Source organism: Grus americana, chromosome 1 (assembly GCF_028858705.1).
Source record: "Grus americana isolate bGruAme1 chromosome 1, bGruAme1.mat, whole genome shotgun sequence".
Taxonomy (NCBI): Eukaryota; Metazoa; Chordata; class Aves; order Gruiformes; family Gruidae; genus Grus; species Grus americana.
Window position 1 is genome coordinate 16,773,497 of NC_072852.1, and position 22,787 is coordinate 16,796,283.

Consider the following 22,787-nt stretch of genomic DNA (forward strand, 5'->3'; position numbering starts at 1 on the left):
GAGGTATTTAAAAGACGTGTAGGTGTGGTGCTTAGGGACATGGTTTAGTGATGGACTTGGCAGTGCTAGGTTAATGGTTGGACTCGATCTTAAGGGTCTTTTCCAACTTAAATGATTCTATGATTCCATGATGCTATAAAACTTAAAAGTCCCAGCAATGATGCCACTCTCACAGAAATCAGGAGTATAACTTACATAAAGTTAATGGCAGTTTACCTTGGGTTGGGCCACTTCAGCATCTCCCTAAGCACAGCCACCAGAGAGCTCTCAGGCCATGTGGCAATTTTACATCTGCCAGTCTAATAAAAAAGTCTCAAATCTACAGTATGCAGGGCCAGAACTTTTAGCTGTAACACGGTTTACTGGCCCCTGCCATGGCATATTGCAGGAGGCCTGCAGACCAAGCAAGTTTGAGCAGCGTTGGCTGTGGGGAGGGCCGTGAAGCTGGACACGCACCAGTGGAACGGCCGACAGGTCCATACCAGGTATGGAGGATTGCTGGGAAAACGCCCGCCTTAGAGATGTCCTAATTCAGGCCAGCACGCGCTGCTGCTGGTGTGGCACAATCTGAATGGGCTTCATCATGCTGAATGAACAACTCTGCCTTACAAACCACCAGTAATGGCTGAGCTTGCAGCAAATCATAGCTGCTATTCAAATAAATTATAGGTCCTGTGAAGAAGATGAACAACGCAGTTTCAGATTAAAAAAAATGACTAGGGAGCTTGCTTTGACAATAAATTGAGGCAACCTAAAAAAGAAAATCTGCTTATGTCAAGCCTTAGGAAGTGGGCAGTGAATAGGCTAAATGATAGTCACGCATTTCACAGGTCTGGCTGTGCGAACCACTTCCCATATATGCAATTCGTATATATAAAAGACAATGCTATTTTCTTCCAAGTACAGAAAAGTCCACTGACATTTCTGAGGTGCTATTTTTATGTAGACTTTCTTTCAAAAATGGCTCTTAGCTTCAGAAATAAAAGCCAGCAGAAAACACAGCCACTAGTTTCATGATGAGAATGGAGACAAAGAATGACAACGGGTCTCATCAGGGCTGGGCGATTCACAGCCCTTCATCTGCAAAACCTTTTATTACAAAATGTAGAAATAAAAGAAACTGACCTGGTCGGAATAAGGGCAGTGAATCTTTTAACAGCTGTCTCCAGGGGAGAAAGCACAACATATTAACCTCATAAAAGCAAATTTCCTGCACTGTTTAAGGAATAGTCTCCAGCAGAGCATTTGCACAAGGCCAGTTTGTAATGAACAGAATCCCTGCATGCAGGCACACATATATATACACAAACAAGAGATATAGATATGTATATATAAGTAAAGGTATACAGATATTTAAGTAGAAGATGTCAGTAACAGGGTGAGTCTCCCTGCCAGCTTTACTAGGAACATTTTTAGAAGGAAAGAATATAACCTAGAAACAGTATTATCAGAAACTTTTGTTTGTTGTGATATGTAGCTTCACACAAATATTGAAATGAAGAGGAAAGCATTTCAGATTTTTAATCTGCAAGCAAAATACAGAAATACATAAAAGATTTGTCAGTATTAACAGCCAGAGAATGAATCAATAGATCTGCTGTGGAAGGAAGACTAAGCTTCGGGTGGGGTTTTTTTGGTAAAAATTAATAAATTAATTCTTTTAATACTGCATTTTATTCTCTGTGTGCAGATATGCGTTTTCTCTTGTTTCCCATTTTTATATTTAGTACAAACATATGGCAAAGACTTGTTTGCCTTTTAAAATGGATAAGAATCAGACAATAGTTCTGAAGAGCCACACCAAATATGTTTTGAAGTGAAACAGAATCTTTCCACTATCTTCAAAAGAAGCAAAGTCAATCCCAAACTACAGAATCCCATGGATATATGGTGGGAAAGCCAATCTAATTCCTAAAGTTTATTTACTAAGCTATAGTAAAATCCTATGTTAACAGTTGGAGATCTATAGAAATCCATAGTTAGAGACAGCAATAGTTAGATAGAGATCCAGAGTTAATAATGATTTAAAGCAAACAAACAGCAACAAATTATTTTGTCTAACCAGGCTAGAAAAATCAAAATATGCCAATTAAGAGAAACACAGAGAACAGGACAAAGCTCCTCTATTGCTTACGTGCCAGTCTAGCTGGTCACTGCTTCTCTCTCACCTTCATTATATCGATGTAGTTCAGCACCTCTAGAGTCCTTCTGCCAGCCAAACTCAGATACTCGCCTTCGGGAGAACACGCCACTATTCCCGCTGCGCTGCTGGTGCCTGCAGGTTGCAGCGCCTCATGTGCTGGCATTTTGTGCCCTCCAGTGGTGCCCGTGGCGCTGGGTGGGGGGACCTCCCCCGGGCTGCAGGCAGAGGGCAGGGAGCTCTGGCAGCTGCACAGCGGTGTGGGGTCACACTGGGTGGCAACATCCACTTTCTCTACTTCTGTAACAGAGCTCTCAGTCTGCGACCAACCATCGCGCCTGGTACTGTGAGTGACGCATTCTTTCTTAAGGGTTTGGTGTAACAAGCTGCCCTCAGATGGGGCAGCATGGTCTTTATTTTCCTCCTCCGTGGCACATAAAATAGAGTCTTTCTCCTGAAGACGGTTTGCTGCTTCTCTAGTCAAAATACTGCTGGGCTGGAGAGGTACGAGTCTGGTGTGAGAGGTCCTGGGGGGCTCTGTACTCCCTGAGGCTGAGACTGGGTTGGCACCGTCTATCTTCAGGGACTGTTCCTTCAGATATTCCTTCTTTTTGGCTGTGTCTTCCTCTTCAGACTGTTTGAACAGAATTGTGTGAATGCAACTGTTAAAATTGTTCAGTAACTAAGTACTAAGTTAATGACTAACCAATAACTAAGTTAATGAAATAAAGAGAAAGGCCAGAACTGACTGGTTTTAGTTGTTTGGGTTGTTTGGGTTTTTTCATTCTTTCTCTGGGAGTGTATTTCTGGCCATTGTTGAAGAGAAGGTGGGTAAGGCAGACCTTCACTCTCACACAGAATTTATAAATTCTTACATCGTGGGGTTTTTGTGTTCAAGAATGGCTGAAAACACCCAGTGTGTCCAATCCTCCTCCCTTACAGGCACGTAATGTAAGGCAGCTGTACATCAAGGAAGAGAGCAGACGCTTGTTTAGCATCTTCCCACAGTCATGTTATTGTAATTCCACAGGGCCTGGTGTTATCAAGAGACCAGACCACATGTCTGTTAAACTACTTAGGAAAATTTACAGCTAATCATTTCTTGTTTTCCTGACACATGAAGTTGCCTTGTACAAAACCAAACCATAAAGACAATTCCAGCTACATCCACCCATAGATACACTCAGGCGTACCGATGTCATTCAAACGAAGCTGTGCAAACCCAGAGAGGGGCAGTACTCACCGTGTCAGGACTAGAGCTGAAACAGCTCTCTGTCTGCCTTGGGGAGTAGCTGGGAGACTGGCTGCTGAGGGATGACTCCACATCTGAAAAACGAGATGAAGAGGAAAGAGAGGTTACTCACCAAAAACCTCCAACTCTAAAGTACAACATGTAGAATTAAACATTACTACTTCTGATGCAGTTTTAAGATATTGTTTAATGAATAAAGTGTTAGCAAGGTCAATCTAGGTCTTGGCAATAGGCAATTCTTCTCCTCTCAGGACAACTCAACACAAAGCATGAGATGGGTGCTCCAAAGCTTCTGCTATGCTGTTAATCAGCAGTCTGCACCAGCAGCAGAACTGTGCTACCCAAAAGCAAGGTCAGGTTGGACGGGGCTCTGAGCAACCTGCTCTAGTTAAAGATGTCCTTGCTCATTGAAGGAGGGTTGGACTAGATGGCCTGTAAAGGTCCCTTCCAACCCAAATTATTCCATGATTCTGTGAAAAGAAGGAAGGATTCTACAGTGAGAGAGAAGCAGAGAGAAACACAGCAAACTCCCTGCACACATCAGCTGCCATACAACTACATGGGCTCATGGCGATGTTTTTTCCTTAGAGGCCCTTGAGAGATCCTCAGCTCTGAAACGCAGCCAGCAGAGTTGACCCCTACAGCTACTGATGCAGCAAAAAGGATGTAGGATCTCTCTGCTGATGCCCCTCTCTCTGCCCATGTGTGGACTGACAGCATATAGTCTAGTGGAAGAGAACAGAGACTAGTAAAGATTAGACCAATAAAATGGCACATGTCAAACATCTAATGAAGATATTAATTAATACAGAAAACATGTCCAAGATTTTTTCCAACAGAGGTGTACAGGAATAGAAAGAAAGAAAATGACTGCATTTGCTTGACACTTTTAATATGTGGTAATGTTGGTAAACTTGAGTTGTGTTCAGATTAATACTCTTGACCTCTTTTGTGGATTTTTTTTTATTATTATTTTTTTAGCAGTTTCCCCTAATTTCAGAGCTGGATTTTCAGTTTAGGGGACAACTTTGGAGGAAATGGGACAATGAAAAATATGTGTGTAATACTCACCAGAGAGAAGTTAACCTGAATTTGTCTCTTCAAGGAAAAGCAAATACAGATAATTCTTAATTACCTCATAATGTTAGGCTTCTTTACACAGTGCTGCATGAATCAAAAATACAAGCCTTCATCAAATGTAACATCCTAAAAAGATCAAAACACTTCTCCCTGGCTTCAAAAGTAACTGTTTCAGTTTTACATGTAGACAAACATCTGTTTTTTGACTTAAGAATGTATAAATGGTACTAACCCTTCTCCATCTCGTGAAGATTTGAACTCACGCCAAACTTATACTCTTTCTCTTGTGCTGTTGTGAACTTTTAAAAATAAATAAGTGTTAATAGTGAGGGTTCACCTGGATCAGCACCTCAGGTTAAGTGAGGAACATTCAGTTTCTATATTACATAAAGGAGTCACTGCACTGTACCATGAATTATTTTAAGAGGTACAAAACCCCTGAGAAATACTCTATGTACCTGGGTGACTTCTACGGGCAAAATATCTACAAGATTCTTTATATGCATAGTAGCATAAAGCTCCTTTATAATACTGAAGTATCCTGCATATAGTGTCTGGGCACTGCCTGCAGAATCCAATCTTAAGGGTTAATGGGTAATTTACACAATATATTTCAGGAATCAGCTTAGGTGTGAATCAAACCATGTGAATCATGGACCTGAAAGGACTGTCTATCTGAACCACTGAACTAGAAGCTGTTCCTTTGGATTCCCTATGTAAACCATGGAGAAAAGAAGCTCCCACAGAGGTTAATTCAGAGAAGCTAAATTCAGTTTCTAACTGTTGTGGGCATTCCTTCTCCACTTCAAATGAATGAGACAAACAATAGTTTTGAAAAAAATATGTCTCTTTAAAAAGTTACCTCTTCAAATCCAAAGAGCTGGTTCTGTTTCCAGGCTGATTCTTTCACAGACTTGTCATCACTGAGGGATACAAACACAGAGTTCTCTGATAAGTGACTTCCCCACCCTGTACTTTTATTTTCTTTCTGAATTAAAGTAATTACTGGTGACTTTTTTGTCTTCGATTTTTATTTTGTCTTCAGTAAACATAAAATGCTTTACACTATTGAGATCACTGAACTTATTTCTGACCCTGAGATTTAACACCGAGAATCTGTTTTTTCACAAACTTCATTTCTGTTGAAATGCAAAATATAATATGAGAGATGACAGAAGATAGTGCTGCTTTGTAAAACAGAAGGTGTTATGGATCAGAGCCTTTGATAAAACCATCTTTTGTAAAACATGAGGCACTCACATATGCTAACTTTAGCCCAAGGAAGACACTAACTTCCTCTGTAGTCAGTAGAAGCAGACAGGGCCTTTTAGAGGGCAAGTCAGAGAAGCAGCTTAACTTCAGGGACTCAGAATTGTCCCATGAAGCAGCTTTTCTCTGTACCCATTATGGTGCAAAGGGCTTACATGCACAAAAGTTTATTCACTATTGTTTTCACTGGGAAAACCTGGGTCTTCAGTAATACTGTTTAGAATTTTGCCTTCATGTCCTCTTAGCAGGACTTCTCCAATTCAGCAAGGTCTCTGCAGTCATTACTACTTAATAGACTGATAAGTTCTATCGTACTCACCATTTTTTTATTGAATAGTTCTGCACATTCTCCTTTAAGTTAACCCACTGATCATGGTGATAAGCAAATGTCTCTAAAATAAAAAAAGTAAATCTTGATTTTAAAATGCAATAGCATAAATGTGATTTGAAAATAAATTCTTCTGTCAATTTTTAAAAATAATTTTAATAATTGGATTTAAAATTAAATTACTGCATTCTGAAGATTCATGACATGTTTTTGGTCAGACCTGACACACTCCTGGTTATAAAAACATATGTCTTTAAAAGGAGAATAAAACCCAGAATATATGTCCTTAAAATATTGACACTTACCAATTTTATCAAGGTTTGCAGGTTTTTCAGAGGGTATGAAGTAGTGTTGTCTCTCATGACAGTCCTGCAGGTGGGTTTTATGAAGTCCACTGGTTTTCTTGTAGCTTGCACTTGAGGCACTGTTACTTTGAAGTAAAACCTGTTCTGGAGCTGTGAAAATGCCTTCAAGATGTCTGTCTACAGAATTTGTTTTTGCATGGATTGCAGGATAAGCTTCTCCAGTATCGTAAAGATAATTTCTGTTGGTCATTTGATTTCTATCATCAGGATCAATGAAAAAAATGGCAGTACTGCTTTGGTTAACAAAAGGATTAAAATGTTTTGTGGAAGGATTATTATGGATTGGTTGGCTCTCATCTTCAAACAGTGCCAGAAAAGAACAATCACTCCCATCTTGGGGAGCTTTCAATTCTGCAGCTTCTTTCACTACATCAAACAATGGTTCTTTTAATCCTTGACTGTTTTCTGACTCGTTACTGGTCATTATGACTGGATTTTTCCTGGCAGAATTCATATAGTCTAGACTGGGGGTGAGGTGGGGTGGGGAGGGTAGAAAAGAAAAGAAGTTTGCTCAGTACATAAATAATCAAAATACTAACTGCTAATACAACAAATTATGATAACTTGATGATAAAAAAATCTCAAAGACTTTACTGCTCATCACACTTGCTTTTGTCCCAAATGTACCTTATTTCAACTGAAAAAGAGTGCTGTATTTTATTCCCACTTGAGGAATAAATAAGGTTGATTTAAAAGGGATTTAGAGACATTTCATGATGACGTGGAGCACATCCTCCTGACTAGGGAACTGTGATTTATAAAATCAGCCACAGTATGTCACTGCTGCTCCACCAGCTGGCCAAAGAAGGCCACTTTGGGGAAAAAAAAAAAAAAAAAAAAGGAGGAAGACAGCTTCTTCTGTTCATAAAAATAGTTTGTTCTTTAAGACCACAGCTCTCTCCTGTACTGAAAGCCCATAATAAGCTCTGTGTACTGCTTAATTACTGAATTCCAGAATTTTTCTATTCCACTGTCAGGAGGCCAGTCAGACATTTTGTTTTGCCCATACTTCCCTACCCTACTTCTGATAGTAGTGGTTTTGAAGATGCTGTCATGCTAGCATCATTAGCATGAAAGCTATCATGCTTTCACTTGGCTCTTAATCTAGCATTTTTGCTGCTTCTTTCTAGGCTTGATCTGCTGACTGACCTTTCAAAATCTGAGCAAAAACTTGAGAGGCTTCTGAAGCACAGAAAATTGGTAAAGGCAGCCATTCAAAAATGCCCTTTCTTTAAAAAAATTTGAGCAATGCTATCAATGGAACTTGAAAACTGAGATGTAGTAGAGAAAACTCTTACTGGAGAAAAATTCTGTAATGTTTTGGAATTGGATGAAGATCCTAGAGAACTTAAATGAGAGACTAGTATCCTCTACTTATGGACACACCCCCAAAGAGTTTTAAAAGGCTAAACACACTAGAGTTTGTTTCTGGAGAAGCTTGGATAGATCTATGTGAGGAAGGTAAAAACATTTTGTGAAGCAATTGAGAGGCTCCTTCTTCACTCCAGCTGAACATTTTGTAATGCTAAGTAAAAGTTAATAGGAGATGAGGAAATAGCTAAGCACTATTCAGAGTGAAAGACATCTGCTATTTTTATAAGACATCTAAAAATTTTAGTTAATATTTAACGAACTTGAGGTGCCACAGCTCTCAGATGTATGCACATTGATTACGTCACCAGTATGTTACAATTACATTAAACGATTATATAAGTTTATACTCTACTTTTCACACAGAGTGAAAGAAACTCCCTTCCCAGGAGAACTGCCAGCTCTTGAGGTATAAGAATTTATGGATATAATGGATGAAAACAAAAGAAGGACAATACGAAGAAATGGATTTGAAGAACAGTTGGAAAGGAGATGTCTTGCGGGTCTTCAGGGAATTGGTGGATGAAGTGGCCAGGCCACTCGCCATCATATTTGAGAAGTCCTGGCAGTCCGGCAAAGTTCCTGCCAACTGGAAGAGGGGGAACATAACCCCCATTTTTAGGAAGGGTAAAAAGAAAGACCCAGGGAACTACAGGCCGGTCAGTCTCACCTCCGTGCCTGGCAAGATTATGGAGCAGACCCTCCTGGAGACTATGCTCAGGCACATGGAAAATAAGGAGGTGATTGGTGACAGCCAACATGGCTTCACTAAGGGCAAATCATGCCTGACAAATTTGGTGGCCTTCTATGATGGGGTTACAGCGTCGGTGGATAAGGAAGGGCAACTGATGTCATCTACCTGGACTTGTGCAAGGCATTTGACGCTGTCCTGCACGACATCCTTGTCTCTAAATTGGAGAGACATGGATTTGATGGATGGACCACTCGGTGGATAAGGAATTGGCTGGATGGTCGCACTCAAAGAGTTGTGGTCAACGGCTCAATGTCCAAGTGGAGAACGGTGATGAGTGGCGTCCCTCAGGGGTCGGTACTGGGACCGGCACTGTTCAACATCTTTGTCGGCGACATGGACAAAGGGATCGAGTGCACCCTCAGCAAGTTTGCCGATGACACCAAGCTGTGTGGTGTGGTCGACATGCTGGAGGGAAGGGATGCCATCCAGAGGGACCTTAACAGGCTGGAGAGGTAGGTCCATGCAAATCGCATGAAGTTCAACAAGGCCAAGTGCAAGGTCCTGCACGTGGGTTGGCGCAATCCCAAGCACGACTACAGGCTGGGCGAGGAATGGATTCAAAGCAGCCCCAAGGTGAAGGACTTGGGGGTATTGATTGATGAGAAGCTCAACATGAGCCGGCAGTGTGCGCTTGCAGCCCAGAAAGCCAACCATGTCCTGGGCTGCATCAAAAGAGGCAGGACCAGCAGGTCGAGGGAGGTGATCCTGCCCCTCTACTCCACTCTGGTGAGACCCCACCTGGAATACTGCATCCAGCTCTGGGGGCCCCAGTACAAGACAGACATGGAGCTGTTGGAGAGAGTCCAGAGGAGGGCCACAAAGCTGATCAGAGGGCTGGAGCACCTCTGCTATGAGGACAGGCTGAGAGAGTTGGGGTTGTTCAGCCTGGAGAAGAGAAGGCTCTGGGGAGATCTAATTGTGGCTTACCAGTACCTGAAGGGGCCTACAGGAAAGCTGGTGAGGGACTGTTTATCAGGGAGTGTAGTGACAGGACAAGGGGGAATGGGTTTAAGCTGAAGGAGGGTCGATTTAGATTAGATGTTAGAAAGAAATTCTTTACTGTTAGAGTGCTGAGGCACTGGAACAGGTTGCCCAGAGAGGTTGTGGATGCTCCTTCTCTGGAAGTGTTTAAGATCAGGTTGGATGAGGCTTTGGGCAACGTGGTCTAGTGGAGGGTGTCCTTGCCCGTAGCAGGGGAGGTTGGAACTAGATGATCTTTGAGGTCCCTTCCAACCCAAACCATTCTATGATTCTACGTCAGTGAGCCATGAATGGGCAGAGAACTAAGGGAGGTGCCATAAGCAGGCAAGTGCAGGCCTGAGGGCCTGTGGAGAGATGAAAGGGGAGATGTAGGCAAGATAAGGCTAGGTAGAGCTTTAATGTAAAGATATTAATTGGGAATTCACCAAGATATACAGCAAGGTGAATGTTATCCTCATTTTAAGTTATGCTGGAAGAGTTTAAGCCAGAAGAGAAAGTTAAGGTGGCTAAGACTGGAAGTTGATGTGTTCATGTAGTTATCATGTGGTCAGTGAGCTTATCAGTCACTTGACTTGCAGGCAAACAGGCCATATGTACTTCAGGAACCACAAAATAATATATGGCCTTTTTATGGCTCTATCCAGCCCAAACTACAGACTGATAGGAACTTCCAACCAGATGGCAGACTTACAGAATGAAAAGAGTAAAGGAAGATTAGCCCTTTAAGACCCTTAGATCCAAGGCAAGAGCCCCTGGAAAGAAACTGAAGTAAAATGTTCAGTATAAATGAGTCTGGCCCTAAGCCCTCTGTGATTAAAAAGATTTTTAATCAGCACATACAAAAAGAAATATATGCTAGATTTCTATCCATTCTTTTTTTTAAAAGTGTATATTCTCATAAAAGTACTATTGAACCAATTCTAAAAAAAAAAAAAGCTATAGTAGGATCCCATATGAAAGAGAAGGAAAAAAATGCTTTGTTCCTGGAAGCCTAAGTGTAAACAATGTAGGTGAAGTTGCTCCATTGCTACAGCATCAAGGTCATCAGACAAGCACTTGCAACAGTGACCAGAACTAACGAGAGCTGGGGCAGCTACCGTCCCTGTGGCCTCTTAGTAAATCTGTGCTTCTCAGGGTGAATTCTGTAACACCATCATGTTTGTGATGTTGCAAAAAATAGATCATAGTTCCAAGCACCTACCTAAAATTCACATTTTGCTGCCTTTCAGCAAATTTAAATAGCTCAGTATGTTCAGTCTTTCCATTTAATTTGAATTTCCATTTGAAAAGCACCAAAAATCAATGAAAATCAAGTAACAATAAGTTTCAGATTATCTTAGTATTTTTCTTACTTAAACATGACTGTTATTTCTCCCTTTAATGTAAAATCACTGCCTACCTATGCGACGGATTAAACAGTTCCTGAGGCACTGTATCAGACCTCCTGAAAATACACTCAGTTGGAGGTTTTGTAATCCAAGTGTCTTGATCAGAACTATTTCCTGGCTGAGAAAACAGTAGAAGCTGTCAAACTCTGGACATAATAGTTACAGTGTTTTAAACTTTAAAGTTGTGTTTGCAAACAACATATATGTTTTCCCACTATTTTTACTTCTTTTTATCTTTACAGTAGAAGCCAAAACGTCCTTACACCCCATCTAGATTCTGTGTAACTCATACTTTTCTGTATTTGTCTATAACTGTTGATATGCAAAATGTCCTTTTAGCATCTCATCCTCCCATAGTATGAACAAGGTTGATTGATAGACTGTTACAAGCTGAAGTTCCACTGAAGATCGCATAATCATAGAAAGCTGTTGTCTGGAAGGGATGTCAAGAGGTATCTAGTCCAACCTGCTCAAAGCACGACCAGCTTCAAGGTTAGGCCAGATTGCTCAGGACTGTCCAGGACTGAGATTCCACAACCTGTTTGGATGGCCTGTTCTGGTGCTTAGCTACTTTTGTGACAATATATTTTTCCTTATACAAACAGACTTTCCATTGTTTAAACTTGTGACCTTTACTTCTTGCCATTTTACTGTGTACTTCTGGCTCTGTCCTGTCTGTAAGTCTGTTTAGACTGTGGAAGACAGCAGTTAGTCCACCCCACGCTCCCATAGCCTTCTCTTTCCCAGGCTATGAAAACCCTCTTTGCTCAGTCTCTGCACATTCATCATGTGCGCCAATCCCCTAACAATTTCTCTGGTCCTTCACTGCTGTTGCTACAGTTTGTTAATCTCTCTCTTGTACTGGGGGTCCCAAAACTGGACACAGTATTTCAGATGTGTTCTCACATATGCTGCTCAGAGGGAGATAATCATTTGCCTTTGACTGCTGGCTATGCTCTTTCTAATACAGCCCTCTATGTAGTTGGCCTTCACTGCTACAAGGGTGCACTGTTGACTCATGTACAATTTGCTGTCCACCAGCACCCTCAGGTCCTTCACTGCAAAATTGTTGCCTGCCCAGTCAGTCTCCACCTGCACTGATGCAGGGGGTTACTTCTCCTGAGGTGAGTGCTTTGTATTTATCTGTGTTAAACTCTGTGAAGTTTCTAGTGGCCTTCTGCTTGTCAAGATCCCTCTGAATAGCAGCCCTGCCACTGTAATGCTCACTACCAATTTGGTGTCATGCATGAACCTGCTGAGGTGCTGAGGGTGCATTCTGTCCCATTGTCCAACTCTCTAATGAAGATGTACAGGACTTGGTATTAATCTCTGGGGATCCCTGCCATTACTGACCTGTTGCCAATTAGACTTTAGCCCACAAACAACTACTTTTGTATGATGGTAACAGCCAGTTTTTCACCCATCTTATCGTCACTCATCTGGTTCATACCTCCCCACTTTGGCTACTAGGATACCAAGGGAAACCTTGTCAAAAGCCTTCCTAGAATCAAGGTAAATGGTATGTGCTGCTCTCCCTTATTCATAGAGCTAGTAATTTCATCACAGAAGGCAATCAGGTTCCTCAGGAACAGCATGGCCTTGGCATGATGGTTATTCCCAGTCACCTTCTTGTTCTTCATGTACCTTGGAATTGCCTCCAGGAGGTCTAGTTCCATAATCCTTTCAGGGACAGAGGTTGGCATGATGGTTATTCCCAGTCACCTTCTTGTTCTTCATGTACCTTGGAATTGCCTCCAGGAGGTCTAGTTCCATAATCCTTTCAGGGACAGAGGTGAGATGATATTTCCCCAGACCATGCTTAAGTTTTTGTAGATAGGCATAACATTTGTGTATTTCTTGTCACTGAGAAGCTTTCCTGATCACCACAGTTTCTCAAAAATAACAGATATCTGCCCTGCAGTGGTGTCATCCAACTCCCTCAATATACTTGGATGCACCCTGTCCAGTGCCATGCATTTCTTTACGTCCAGGTTACTAAGGATTCCCTAACTTGTTCCTTCACTATTATGTTGTACCAGTCTCCCCCATACTCTCTACTGAGCTTGAAGATGTACCAGAGAGCAGACCTTGTCAGAAAAGCCTGAAGCAAAGTAGGTCTGAAGTGCCTCGGACTTTTCCATGTCCTTTGTCACTGGGTCATCAACTCTATTTAGCAGTAGACAGCATTTTCATAGACTGGTTTGGGTTTGAAGGGACCTCAAAGATCATCTAGTTCCAACCCCCTGTCATGGGCAGGGACACCCTCCACTAGACCAGGTTGACCAAAGCCCCATCCAACCTGGCCTTCAACACTTCCATGGAGAGGGCATCCACAACTTCTCTGGGCAACCTATTCCAGTGCCTCACCAACCTCACAGGGAAGAATTTTTTCCTAGTATCCAATCTAAACCTACCCTCCTTCAGCTCCAGGCCATTACCCCTTGTCCTATCACTATTTGCCCTTGTAAACAGTCCCTCTCCAGCTTTCCTGTAGGCCCCCTTCAGGTACTGGAAGGCTGCTCTGAGGTCTCCCTGGAGCCTGCTCTTCTCCAGGCTGAACAATCCCAACTCTCTCAGCCTGTCCTCATAGGAGAGGTGTTCCAGCCCTCTGAGCATCTTCATGACCCTGCTCTGGACTCTCTCCAACAGCACCATGTCCTTCTTGCACTGGGCACCCCAGAGCTGGATGCAGTACTCCAGGTGGGGTCTCATGAGAGTGGAGTAGAGGGGCAGAATCACCTCTCTCGACCTGCTGGTCACGCTTCTTCTGATGCAATGTAGGATATGGTTGGCTTTCTGAGCTGCAAGCACACGCTGCCAGCTCATGTTGAGCTTCTCATCTACCAACACCTCCAAATCCTTCTCCTCAGGGCTGCTCTCAATCCATTCTCCGCCCTGCCTGTAGTTGTGCTTGAGAACCACGTTGTTTCCTTGGTTTCCTTTTGCTGATGACATACTTACAGAAGTCCTCCTTGCTTCCCTTCTTACCTGTTGTGAGTTTCAGCAGTGGCCATCCTAATGTCACCCCTCCAAGTTCAGGGGATGCTTCTGTAGCCTTCCTGGGTGGCCCATTCCTCCTTGTACACTTCCTTTTTGCATTTGAGCTTAGTCAAGAGTTCCCTGATTCAGCCAAACTGGCCTCCAGGACCTACTCATTCTCTTGCACATTGAGGTGGACTGTCCTTGTGTTTTGAAAACATCTTTCTTGGGCTCCTTTGTCCTGGTCAGCTTCTTGTGGGTTTCGGCCTACCCATTCCCTGAACAACCCAACATGTCCCCTTCTGAAGCCCTGACATAATCCTTCCTCACTTACCTCAAGATTTTAAAATACCATTGCCAATGCACACAGAATTAGTTTTATTATTTTCAATAAATAATAAAATAAATAATATTTTTTTCTAAAAATAAAGCATATTATGAGAGCCCCATTATATTTGCTATTACTTTTCTAAGGATGATTCTTTTCGTCTTTCTGTTAACTTTGGGGTTCTTAAAACATGCATCAGAACAAATAACTTCAAATAATTTCTTAAATTTAACTTGAATTAAACAGCAAGCTTTTCTCAATCCTTTTAGGAGCATTGAGAATACTGTAAGAACTAAGTTACTCACTGAGACACTGTATGATCACCTGGGATCATACAATACCCAGTTATATTGATTGTACATTTAAGAAAGTTGTATTTATAACTGTAATACATTTCAGCTTTCTTTAACCAACTTTACAAGCCAGAAACAAAAGAAAGCCAGTGGTATGTGACAAACTCTCTGCAGATATCAGTGATACTGAGAGCTCAGTGAACTAAAGCTCAAGTTAAGCATATCTCACAACAATAAAAGAAATATATTCGTATATATGGAATATTAATCGTCACGAGCCTACAAGAAATGTTGATCATTCATAATTATCTTCACTGTTACACTAATTCTACACCCCAAATAAATGAAAGTTAGTTTAAAATAATTCTGCAGAAATGACAAAATATTAATCAAACCTGGTTTTGCAGCTTCTCTTCATAGATATGTTCCCAGGTGTTGCCCATTAGGTTTGTGTTGAAATTTTCTTCTGAAAATTGTGTACAATTAGAGGACCAAGAAACAGAAGAGGACAATGGACAGGCAATAAATGCTCTTGCTATGTTGTCTTCATGTTCCATACTAGAGTTGGCATACGCTAATTCTGTTGCTTGTGATAACTAGACAAAACATAGCAAAGAGATATTTTATTTATCTAAAACTGTTTTGATGTAAGCATGAAGTTCAAAGTAATCAAACTTTTCTATATCTTTTACATCTCTGCACATATACCACATGTAAGAGAAAATTTTCGTGTATTCTGACATGATTTTTTCATCAAAACCCTAAGGTAATAAGGACTTATTTCAGGGAAACACATAAGTACCTACTTAAGTTAAAGCATGCACACAAATGTTATCCTGAGAACAGATGGGTATACATTCATTTTTAGCTTTAGACATGTAGGTAAATGATCTGCTGACTTGGGTTTTAAGTAGTAAAATGAAAAATATTTTACTCCATTGAGGAGAGAACTCCAGCACATCTTGAGATCAACAACGCTATCTCAAGCAGATCAGACCACAAGGAGAAATTTGAAGGCAAAACTCATGAAATGTCACTGTATCCACAGCTACATGGAAGTAATGCCGGTAATCCAGTTTATCCAATGAAAGCAGCATGAAATACTAATGGAGTGCAAAAGCCTTGTACATTAATTGCACAAAATCTTTGTACCACAAAACTGTATTTTCCCAGAAAGCTGAAAATTATTAATTTTATAGCTCCTCTTTCTGCTTAATAAAATGGATATATCTTAATTACTTAACTTGGCTATACTTCAACTTATGAAGTTTTAAAAACTTTTCTTTGCAACAGACGGGCCTTAGACTTTATTTTTTGATCCATATATTAAATTAGCTTTCTGTGTGTGCACACTGCATTATCATGTGTTTTGATGAACTGATGTAAATCTATCCATACAAATGGAAGTTGAGGAGAAACTTAGCTATCGTTTTGATCCATTATTTCTGGCCATGCTAAATCTGAAATATGTTCTCTCCATCTTCAAGAAACAGATGAAAAAGAGACATAAAAGAAGGCTGACTTAATGTGATATCCCAAAAAGCAGTGGCAACTCATGGTGATCTTGTCTAAAACACATTAGACAGCTAAACTTTTCACCCATACTAAGTAATTCTTCCTGACTCAAAAGAAAGGAACTTCTAACACTAGAAGAATATCCATCTTTCTCACTCTAGCAAAACATGCTTTGGCAATATGAATGGGCCAAGAACATACAGAACAATACTGTGCGAACATCTTCTGCAAGCATCTTTTCCTCAGAGTCCTGTCTGATATGAATAGCAGGAGTCAGTGGACCTATAGTATTAAGCAGATATGAGTAACCTAAACTAAGTGTCTTCTAACAGATTTACTAACTTGATTGGGAGTTTTTGGTTGGTTGGTTTTTTACACAACAGTGGAACGGGTCATAAAAAAGCACCTAAATTCCATCCAGAGAATGTTTTTCACTGTAACCTCAGTAAGTGTATGAACTTCCCAGTTGCATCCACTGAGTTTTCTACTCAAGTTCCTCTTAAAGACTCACTTCTGTCTCTGCTTCTCACATTCCATCATTTCACATTTCTGCATACTGTTTTTAATTTACCTGCCGTTGGCCTCAGTCTCTTTCCCACAATCTCTGCCCTTTGTGACTAGCTTAGAGCACAGATATTCTTAAGTATTTTGGAAAATGTCTAAACCAAGTTAAGCCTTTCAAGAAATATGTAAGAAATAACAGGAACAAATACAAAATATGACTGGCAAATAATATATCAGCATAGCCTTAAAGAAGAGGACTTCATATGTTTCAGTATCCATGAGATTTAGTCATTCTTTGAAAAATCACTTAAATATACAGTCATTGCTGCTCATTTTTAGCTTTACATCAGTGAGAACAGTAAACTTACTTACATTATGTTGGTATTTTACTTTCTCTGAGAGATGCTGCCTTCTGCTGTCCAATACTTGCTTTTGTAACCTTGTAAAATGAATAAAAACAACCTATGAAGTACAACATCTATATGATTAAAAACATTCTGAGTATGAATTTCAAAATAATTTAAGAATATTTTTCCACATATCTTAAAAAGGCCTGATTCTTAAGCAGTTATGAGCAGCCACTGTGTGAGTCAGTCACTTTAGTGTGTCTGAAGCTGGATGGGAAAACAGTGTATGTGGAAAATGCTGTTTGAATAGCCTGCTCTGTGAGATAAACTTAGTTTATGTACATGACATGAGTAAAGAAACATTATTTTTTTAAAAATCTCTCAGCTTCATGTACAGGGTTTTTTTACTTAGAATACATTTATTTACTCTCTTATAGTAAGAGTATCACTGGAATGCCAGGAGTGATTGTGAAACTTCTTTGTCTTAGAATGGTATATTTATGTTTACTTAATACCCCAAATATAAGACCATTATGAAATACCTTTTCCAGAACTTTGCTATAGCTTAACTACTGCCTATTTTATACAAGTACCTGTTCTGGGTGTCATCTAAGTTTGATATATGTTGTGTACGTAATGGTGACACGGGAAGCTCTATGTTGTGCCTCCTAACTGGTATTCTAACATCTTCAGAGATATCAATGTGGACTGGCTTCCTCATCTTCTCTGCAATGAAAGTATTTGGGAATTCAGCGCTGGGCTTGGAGAAAGTTTTGAGCTTCCTGAATTTTCATTAGAGTACAAAAGCTGTTCTTTTAAGTTTCTTAATCCATTTAAAGCCTTTTTTTTTTTTTTTTGCTTTCTTTGTTATTGGCAATGCAGGAGCTCTATTCTAAATGGCATTATATTATAAAATTATTTACGGTCAGTTGTTGTGTGTAGACAGGCTCTGTTGCCCTCCTCAGTCACCTTCTAATCTTCCTGAGCACAGGACAACAAATTATCCATAATCTGGTTTATGAATATGTCACAGAGGATAAGAGTTAGGACTCAAGTTGTAGAGATGTTTTTTAGGAACTTAATGATGGATTTTAAGAAAGATACTCTGGGTAGAACTGTCAGACTATTCCAGATGCCCCCAAAAAGTTATGAATTGGAATACAAATGGACCCATTCAATGGCAAAGGGAAAAAGAAATGGATGAATGGTAAAATTAATGAATGGAATGAGGAAGGTGCATAAGTGTACAAGGCTTTCAAGGTGAAGTAGGCAGTAGACAATGTTATTTGATTCCTCTTATGTCCTGACTTTTTATTCAATCATAATTTTTGTATTTACTCACAATTTTTTATTTTAAAAATAGAACAACAGTTATTTTAGCATTAAGTTATAAGTAGAAGAGCAAGAACTAAAATAATAGCAGTAATAGTTAAGGATAACTGGTTCTGTCAAATGCAAAGTCAGAATACTGTTACACTAAACTCACCAGTGGTGTCTTTTTTGGTTGAGATCTGGTTAACAACATATAGATTGAGGAGATCTAAGCTGACTGCTGAACTTTTAGGAGATGATACTCCCAGAAGCTTCATCTTTGATTTAAGTTTCTTCTTTTCAAAGAATTCCTAATTTTTTTAAAAGAGAGAATAGATTTTTGATAGAAACTTCAACAGCACATTAGCAGCATACAAAATTCTTTTGAAATTAGCATACAAGACTTAGTAAACAATTACTACTAATAAAAGCACATGATTAAATCCCTCTGAATTCTCACACTTTGTCTACTGTTATTTAGTTTACTTTCATTACCTTGAAAAAGCCTGCAAGTATAATTTGGTCATATTCAAAATAAGTTATTGTTCTCTTGATGCCAAAAACTTAGTCCTTAAACACTGATGCCTCAAAATTTGTGTACGATTATTAAAAATATTTATTTAAAATAAAAGACATACCAAAATGCTGCAAGGAAAAAGTCTTTAAAAAATTTAAACTTGGGCTTTTTAGGCAGCTTAAAAGCTAGTAGGCAAATAATTCAGCAAGATTACATACACACGACCATCTGTAATGACACAAAGAGTTGGTTGTTCTCCAATTTTTTCTTTCTTGTCTTGTGACAAAAAAAAAAGAGAAAAAAGTAAAGAAGAAAAAACTCTAAGACTGGGGCTTCGGAAAGGCTTTTTGTTGCAAGGAACAAAAAGAGATATGACTGACACTTTGAACATATCAGGCAGATAATTCCAGAAAATTTAGAAAACAAAAATCTCCATTTTATAGGAGATTATTAATAATTATCCTAAAATCATTAGCATCAAGCACAGCAGATGGATAAATCAAAACAGTAAGATTTCTTTATTTTAACCACAAGAAGGATATTGAAGGCTGAAGGCTACGCCAAACCACAAAATAGCATTGGCTTTTCTTCTGAAATGTAATTCCCCTCATGATTGCAGGTTACATGTAACTAATATACCTAATATGTTCATTCATAACTATCTTCCAGTATAATTTATTATATTGCAATCTTTAGCTTTCTAGGATGTTATCATCTATGGAAAATACCTGTTCATCTGTTAAGAAGAATAACTGCAATACTGTAAATTCAGCCTGTGTACAAATCAACACTTCAAAATTCATATTCCGTTGGAGTCCACACACCAAAATGTATCCATGTCCCTTCAATGTCCCAGATATTTTCTTCCCATCACCTCTAAATTACTAAATTATTATTAATGGTGCAATAGCAATTACAAAATTACTACTGTGTTTAGTAATTTAGTAATTTAGTACTAAATTATTAAACACAATCCTGTCTTGGATCCTTTCCTGTTTTCTGTCCTCCACAGAAGCAAATTACATAGTTGTAAAATAAATTACGTATCTTAGACCAATAAATCCCTGAGAAAACAGGTATTTTGAGAACTCACAGGCCTCCAGGAGACTGGGAAACTGATGGAGGCAATGCGATGCTGGTTGCTCCCACATTCCCTTAGGTTAAGGTTAAGGTTTTCACTTCAGAGATTGTCTCCATACTGACAGCCTGGTTTAGCTCCTCCTGTATATGCCAGTGTGTCTGCTCTGGGCATTGAGGGGTACCAGCTGCAGTGGTGGAGCTTCCCTATACTGTCTCTTTTCCCAGCTGCTGAGGAGAAAACAGACTTCTCTATGGTTATAACTATCTTTTCCTACCATTTTCTTTCTCTTTCCTGTTTGAAATGTCTTCTGCTATGCCAGGGATTAATTTGGTTCTATTATTTCAGATTCAAAATACAAATAAGCTGCCCTACTTTTGTAAATGCAGGAATAAAGTACTTCAGTGAGCCTAACATTCTTCTATGTAGCCCAGAAAAATAGCTGTGTATATGTGTGTTAGGCCAGCTGACCACGTGGTTGTCACTGTGAGGCTTCAGGCAATCCCATGTGCCAGCGCATACCAACAAAATATAGTAACAGAAGTAATTCAGTAAAACTTAAATTGGGCACATTCATTCATTCACTCAGTCATGCCTTCTCCTACTCTCTCCTCTTCCTGCTGGAATTCAGCGTAGTAAACCTAGAACAAGACTTCTGCCCTAAAAGTTACATGCAGTCAGGCAAACAGATTACAAGTGTTACACTATGGTTTTGAGTCTCACTCCAAATGCTTTGAAAGTTTTTCCTAAGTGAATCAACTAAAGCATTTATATAACAATATAAAATCCAAGATGGCTACAACTATTTACCTTTTGCTTTCTCCTTTCCTGCTTTAATATGATTCTGCTCCTGAAAGATGGAAATAATTGTTGTTTTAATTTTAAGAGTATAATCTTCAGTCATGGCTTGAATTTCTCATCAATGGTATTGAGAATTTAGAACACAAATATGTCATGTCATGTCACATCATGTCATGTTGGATCAAACCCTCAGGTGATAAAATCAACATCTTTCTATTGAAGCCACTTTGACTGATCCTGGTTTACTCAGGTAAGGATAGGACCACATTCTAGGGCTACCAAATACATCGAACATTCTGAAGGAAAAGCTTTTAGGCATTTCACCTGTAATGCAACATTTCATCAAGCCTTAATTTCTTAAAACATTATAAGAAATCTTTCTCAATATAGTCAGTTCTCCTAATTTTCTTTGTCATGCTGCAACATAGTTACAAAACCATATTAGCAAAGAAAACAAAGGAGCACAGTACAAGTTTCTACCTTTTTGGGACTTTACAGAATATTGTGAACATTTCGTAAAAAAGTTAAGAAAAATAGATTGTCGCTACAAGTTTTATTGAGCTGCTGTTGTCTGTGCAATATAGGAGACAGTTATACTTTAAACTACATATCTCACTTGTTAAACATAGTCTTAAATGAACTGCCGACAGGACATGGTGCATAAAATTGGAGCTCTGCCGTGAGCAGGGTGAGGATGGCTGCAATCCTTGGATCAGTAAGATCAGGACTTTTTTCTGAGAGTTAAAAATATGGAGTATCCCCTTGGAATCACTTTTTTCTTTTTTTATTAACTGTGCTTAAAGTTAGAACACACTTTCTAAACATATGCACATAACATTCCATCTTGCAGTGGATAGAAGCCCCAGTAACGTGTAGTTTTTCTGACACCTTAAATGTAAATCCCAGACTCCCGAGGAATCCTGACAGATAATTAACAGCAGCAGAAAGCAGCAGGAGGATTTTGCTGTAAGTGAGTGCAATACTCCTACACGCTGCTTTTTATTACGGACAGAATAGTATGATAGGCATTTAGGACAAAGTTGGGGTTCATTTTGGTCTGGTTTTTTTTTTTTCAGACTGAAGCTCTCCCTCCTGCTTCACATAGGCAACTTTCAGAAACCTCATTTTGCTGGGAAGACTTCCAGATGGGTACAGCATTATTTTAGTTTGATTCTGCATAGAGTCAGGTTGATTATAAAGCTGTGTTTAGCAGAGCTACTTTCAAATGGCTGACAAAAAGTCTAGTAGCTAGGCAGATGGCATAGCACCTAAAAAGCCTGAATATTATCCTTTTTTTATATGAAAATGTTACAACTCAGTTTGTAATTATTTTACTATTTCAGTGAATCTCAGTAATTATACATCTTTTTCCCCAAATGGTAATCACTGCCATTTGTGAGGACAGGTGCAGGCAGGGGAGGCCCGGCCAGCCCCAGTGTGAGGGGAGGCACTGGGCCCAAACATGACCCACCCTACCTGGTATGGGGGGTGCCTGCATCTCTTCACGCAGTCTGGCTCCAGGGGGGCACCCGGGCCTGGTCTGTGAGGGGACACCAGGCCTGAAACACGCACTGTGGCCCTGCCACTCTGTGAGGGAACACTGGGGCTGTCTGCGAAGACACACCGGGTCTGTCACATGCACCGTGGCTGTGCCCAGTCTGTGAGGGGACAGTGCGGCTGTCACGCAAATGGCTATGCCCTCTCTGTGAAGGGACACTAGCTCAGCACGGAGCCATTTCTGACAGACTTTGAAGAGTTTCACTCACCGGCTGCCGCCGACCCAGTTCATTTTCTGCCACCGAGGAAGCAGGGAAGGCAGCCGTGTGTGGTGCTGGGGATGGAGAGGGGAGGCAATGGTCACCACAGGGACAGTTTGCCGCCTCCTGGCAGGGCCCCAAAGCCCTCCTGCAGGGCCACCTCCTCTTCTTCCTCCTCCTCCTCCCTGGCAGCGCCAGGGCAGCTGCTCTCCATGCCCCCACACTGCCCAGCGCTGGCAGAGAAGAGGGTGGTACAGGCACAGGCAGCAAAAGGAGAAGGATGCAGAAAGCCAAGCGGAGCAGGGTGACAGGGCAGAGGTGATGCTCTGGTTACTGCCACCCCTTCTCTACCACAGGCATTTTCATACAGGCTGCTGCCAGAAGCCATTGCCCTTTTGCAAGGGCATCTCAAGTTTCTTGCTGTCCCAA

At 40.3% G+C, this 22,787-nt stretch overlaps 1 protein-coding gene across 1 annotated transcript; it reads right to left on the bottom strand.

The window, feature by feature from the left end:
- Positions 1 to 1,920: 1,920 nt before the first annotated feature.
- On the bottom strand, positions 1,921 to 22,572 carry C1H12orf40 (chromosome 1 C12orf40 homolog). Its single transcript, XM_054804993.1, has 14 exons — positions 22,479 to 22,572; positions 21,374 to 21,521; positions 20,611 to 20,644; positions 18,381 to 18,516; positions 17,488 to 17,620; positions 16,920 to 16,986; positions 14,924 to 15,124; positions 10,940 to 11,046; positions 6,375 to 6,898; positions 6,061 to 6,133; positions 5,335 to 5,395; positions 4,705 to 4,771; positions 3,384 to 3,466; positions 1,921 to 2,774 (listed from the first exon to the last, which is right to left on the bottom strand). The coding sequence occupies exons 1-14, from the start codon at positions 22,570 to 22,572 to the stop codon at positions 2,151 to 2,153; spliced, it is 2,352 nt and encodes a 783-aa protein (XP_054660968.1). The 3' UTR covers positions 1,921 to 2,150.
- Between the last annotated feature and the right edge of the window lie 215 nt (positions 22,573 to 22,787).